Source organism: Alligator sinensis, unplaced genomic scaffold (genome assembly GCF_000455745.1).
Source record: "Alligator sinensis unplaced genomic scaffold, ASM45574v1 scaffold955_1, whole genome shotgun sequence".
Classification (NCBI taxonomy): Eukaryota; Metazoa; Chordata; order Crocodylia; family Alligatoridae; genus Alligator; species Alligator sinensis.
The window spans coordinates 322,274-326,302 of record NW_005842791.1 but is presented as its reverse complement, the minus strand read 5'-3'; the positions used below and the strand labels follow the sequence as shown (position 1 = coordinate 326,302).

Sequence of the window (4,029 nt, the reverse complement as noted above, 5' to 3'; positions counted from 1 at the left end):
ATCCCTCAATCTTTTCTTCATATTAAATAACCCTATTTCTTTCATCCTTTCCTCATAAGTCATGCTTCCCAGGCCCCTAATCACATTGGTTGCTCTCCACTGGACTCTTTCCAATCTGGCCACATCTTTCTTAAAGTACAGTGCCCAAAATTGGACAGATTACTCCAGGTGAGGCCTCATCAGTGCTGATTGGAGCAGAAGCATCACTTCCCTTGATCTGCAAGTGACACTCTTGTTAATGCAAAATCAGGATGCTGCTTGATGGTTGGTTCAACCATCTGTCTTTTTATTTCTTGTTTTGCAAGACCTCATTGTTGGATCATATTCAGCATATTCATGGTCCACTGTAACCCTCAGGTCCTTCTCCGTCACTCCCCAGTTAGTATTTGTACATTCAATTATTGAGTCCCAAGCGCAGACTTTGCACTTGTCCTTGTTGAATTTCATCTGATAAAGAAGCACTCCGCTTCCTGGAAAGGTTCTTGCTCAGTCACGTGGCTGAATGCTGTGTTACGGTAAGAAGGGAAGAGAGAGTTTTTGTAATGAAGTGTGTCACTGTGTTGGGGGGATATACCACAGTGATACAAATACCATAAGAACTTGTACAAAAACTTGCAGATTCAAGAAGATCAATATTTCCTTGGGAAAAAAAAAATCAAACAAATACAGGCTTTATATTTTTTAGAAGGAACAGTTGCACCTTTTTGCATTCCTTTTCTCTCTACTTTCATTTAACCTGAAAGAAGGATTTTGAGAAATAACCTGGGGAGCCAAGAGGAAGGCTTTGATCAGACGCATTTTTATGGAATAAAGTCTTTGAAACATTTTAGCTGTGGAAGTATATACATGCCTCTGTTTTCTGGAGGGCAAGAGTCACTCTACAGACTTCATTGCATTGGACAATGCATACTGTTGGGATAATGGTCCAGATTTTGGTCCTTTGCCTTTATTTATCCACTGAGTGCTGATGGAGATGTTGGTTTTATCTGGGTGCACACAGTATGGGATTCAAATCAGCTCAGCTTTGCAAGTGGGACCTGTTTCCAAGTGGAAGCAAGTAAGTACAAGGTCTGTATATTTTTAATTACAATCAAAATAAAGGGTGGGTGCATGTGTGTGTGCATGTGTTGCAGGAGCTAGGCATTTCTACATGGTTCTATAGTGAGAATTTTCTGGTATCTAGGACCTTTAAAAATGTTCTTTTCAGCTAAGACCTAGGGATGGGTCTTTATCTGGCACAGGGCAACATAAATCCATTGGGATAAATGGGCTGTTTTCAGCTGTATAAACTGGCATCTGGCCATTGGACCCCAAGCACCAGGTGCCCCAGTGAAGTCAGGGGAGCCGAGATGATTTATTCTGATGCAAGATCACAGCATTTGGATCAGCTTTGGTGTAGGACTCCTCAGCTCCATTTAGCTTTGATGGACTGGCATTGTTTTACAATCAGGTCAGGATGGAGGCCTGAGGGGAAGGCAGGTGACTTAGGAGAAGTTTTGACATGGGCCCCTAGCTCTGCAAGTATGCAGCTCTGGCTTTGGGGAAAGGCACTAAGCTAACAGTGTTACCAGGTAAATCCTTATATCCACATAATAAGCATAAATCATTTTTTCTGGGACCCTGAAAATAAAATGGGTTATTAGCCTTGTGCTGAAATTATCAAGACTCCCTAAGAGATTTGTTGTAAGCAGGGTTTCCAAATTTTGTACACATCAGAAATGTCTAAATGACTTAGAAGCTTAAGACTCCCTAGGCATGAACAGGCTTTGGATGTCCAGATCAATTCTTGCCTTTGTGCAGGAGATGGGACTAGATTTACCTCCACGGTCCCTTAACAGACCTATTGCTCTGGGATGCTGTGATTTTGAAGACTGCAGCCCTAAAATCTAAGCATTAAAAACAGATTCAACTTTTCAGAAGATGGGATTGGTAGATGGGCTGTACCTATGAAAGAAAAGTGATGCTTGGATCCTGCCTCTCTCTTTACTGGAAAAGTAGAGAAACTTTGGGTTTGTTTTTTTTTTTAAAGAACTAAAACTGTAACAGAGATATCACCCTGGTTCAGAGACTCAGTTTGTGCCGTTCCAGATCTCAAATGAAGGAAGGTAAAATATAATAGTATTTGTAGGGACCCTTTTAATGGTGCTGCTACATGGCCCTTCATATTTGGGAAAGGCACTGCGCTGACAGTTGAGCCACGTAAGTATTTCAGAGTTATATGCGCAAGATTTTTATGGAGTGGTTGCACAGTCAGAAAATATTGATTTAATTGTTCTAAAACATCCTGCTCTGCTCAGAAAATGACAGCAGAGGAAATCTTTCCACATGATGGGTAAAATGTTTCAAATGACTTCGAAATCTGAAATCCCATTTTCAAAACTCAGGCACCCAGGAGATTTTCAAAATATACCACAAGATCTAGATCTGCTTTTTTAAGAGCCCAAATACCTTTTAAAATCTGCACTCCAAATCCTATTGCTTTCAATTGAAATAAGGTACCTAGACACTTTTAGAAATTGGCCCAGATGTCTGCCCCCTACATACCTTTGAAAATCTGATGATAAGCATTTATATATCAGTATTGAAGATGGGAAAGTTACTTATTTAAAAACAAAAAAGGCAAGTGACCTGTTATGACAATCCTCACTTTCTTGGCTGTTGTTTCTACCTGCAGACGTGTCCAACTCTTTGTAAAAATGCTTTAAAAAGAACGTTAAAATCTCAGCCCCTTGTGGCAATGAGTTTCAGAGGTAATTAAACCTTCCATCCTTATGGGAAAGAAGTAAAATTAAGTCTTCCATATGGATGTACATTTGAGGAGCAGTCAGTTGCATGATCACTGATAGAAAACATAAAAACAGGAGAGGTAAACAGCAGCAATGCTTATACCCTAGCTGGTGTAATTCAATCTAACTACCCATTGCAGTGAAGTATTCTTGGTCTGCATTACCTAAGTTATTTGTCCCAGTGTAACTAAAGAGAACTGCAGACATGCAGGTCATTTGAGTTTATGGCATCTTGGACTGCACAAATTCCAGATTTGTTTGACGAGGCCTAGATTTCATCTGTTGTACTATTCTGCCAACCTAAAATCTATGAGTCTGTGCATCTGCCATCGCCTTCTTCAGACTTTATATTCATCTTTTCAGTTCTTTGGATTCTGCATCAATTACTTCACCTTTCCTATTTCTTTGCCAGGAGCATCATATAGTGGAATTAAATGCAAAGTAACTAGATTACAATTTCCAAAGCTGTACAATGAATTGGAGATAAACTTCTCAAAAGTGAAAGCCAATGAGTCTTAAGCTTCTAAGTCATTTAGACATTTCTGATGTATGTAACATTTGGAAACCCTGCTTACAACAAAATATTGAACTTTGGTGTCCAAATCTCCTAAAAAGCTTGGAAAAGCTCAGCCTTACCTAATTTCTAACCTCTGAATACTTCATATAGAAGATATTCAAGAGCTTCTCAAGAAGTTAATAGCCTATGCATCTAAGTTCCCTGAAACACTTTGAAAATCTCTGCTCATACATCACTTAAAATATCCAGACACTCAGTTGTATTTAATATAGTTTGGTTTTTGCTGGGTTTTTTTCCCCAGTGGGGTGAATGAAGAGATAGCTAAATGCAGGGGAAACTGTTTGTAAGTTTTGTCTATACTGTGTGAGCTTTTGCATTTAAAAAGTCCTCATTTCTCATTGATCTTTTTTCTTTGAAAGCACCATTACAATTATATTTTGGAATATATGAACAGTTGAATTCATTAGTGGGCTAGAAAACAGGGCTAACAATTTTTTTTTTTGGGGGGGGGTCTTGCTAAATTAATGTTATGTAAATATACAGGTATACATATGTATATACATACATAGAGAAAATTCTCTGCCAATGTAACTACACTGGAGTCAGGTGAGCCATACCCACAGTTGGCCTAGATCAACATGCTTTGCTGGAAACAACAGGGACACATTTCCCCACCTCAAGGCAGTCAACCCAACATCATCAGCATAGACCAATATCCCAACTGTT

At 39.2% G+C, this 4,029-nt stretch overlaps 1 gene segment (V, D, J or C); it reads left to right on the top strand.

The window, feature by feature from the left end:
* The first annotated feature begins 393 nt into the window (after positions 1-393).
* LOC102386458 overlaps positions 394-4,029 on the top strand; it is a 12,159-nt gene continuing 8,523 nt past the window's right edge. Inside the window, 1 exon segment of the C gene segment in view lies at positions 394-515. Within this exon segment, the coding sequence occupies positions 503-515 (13 nt within the window).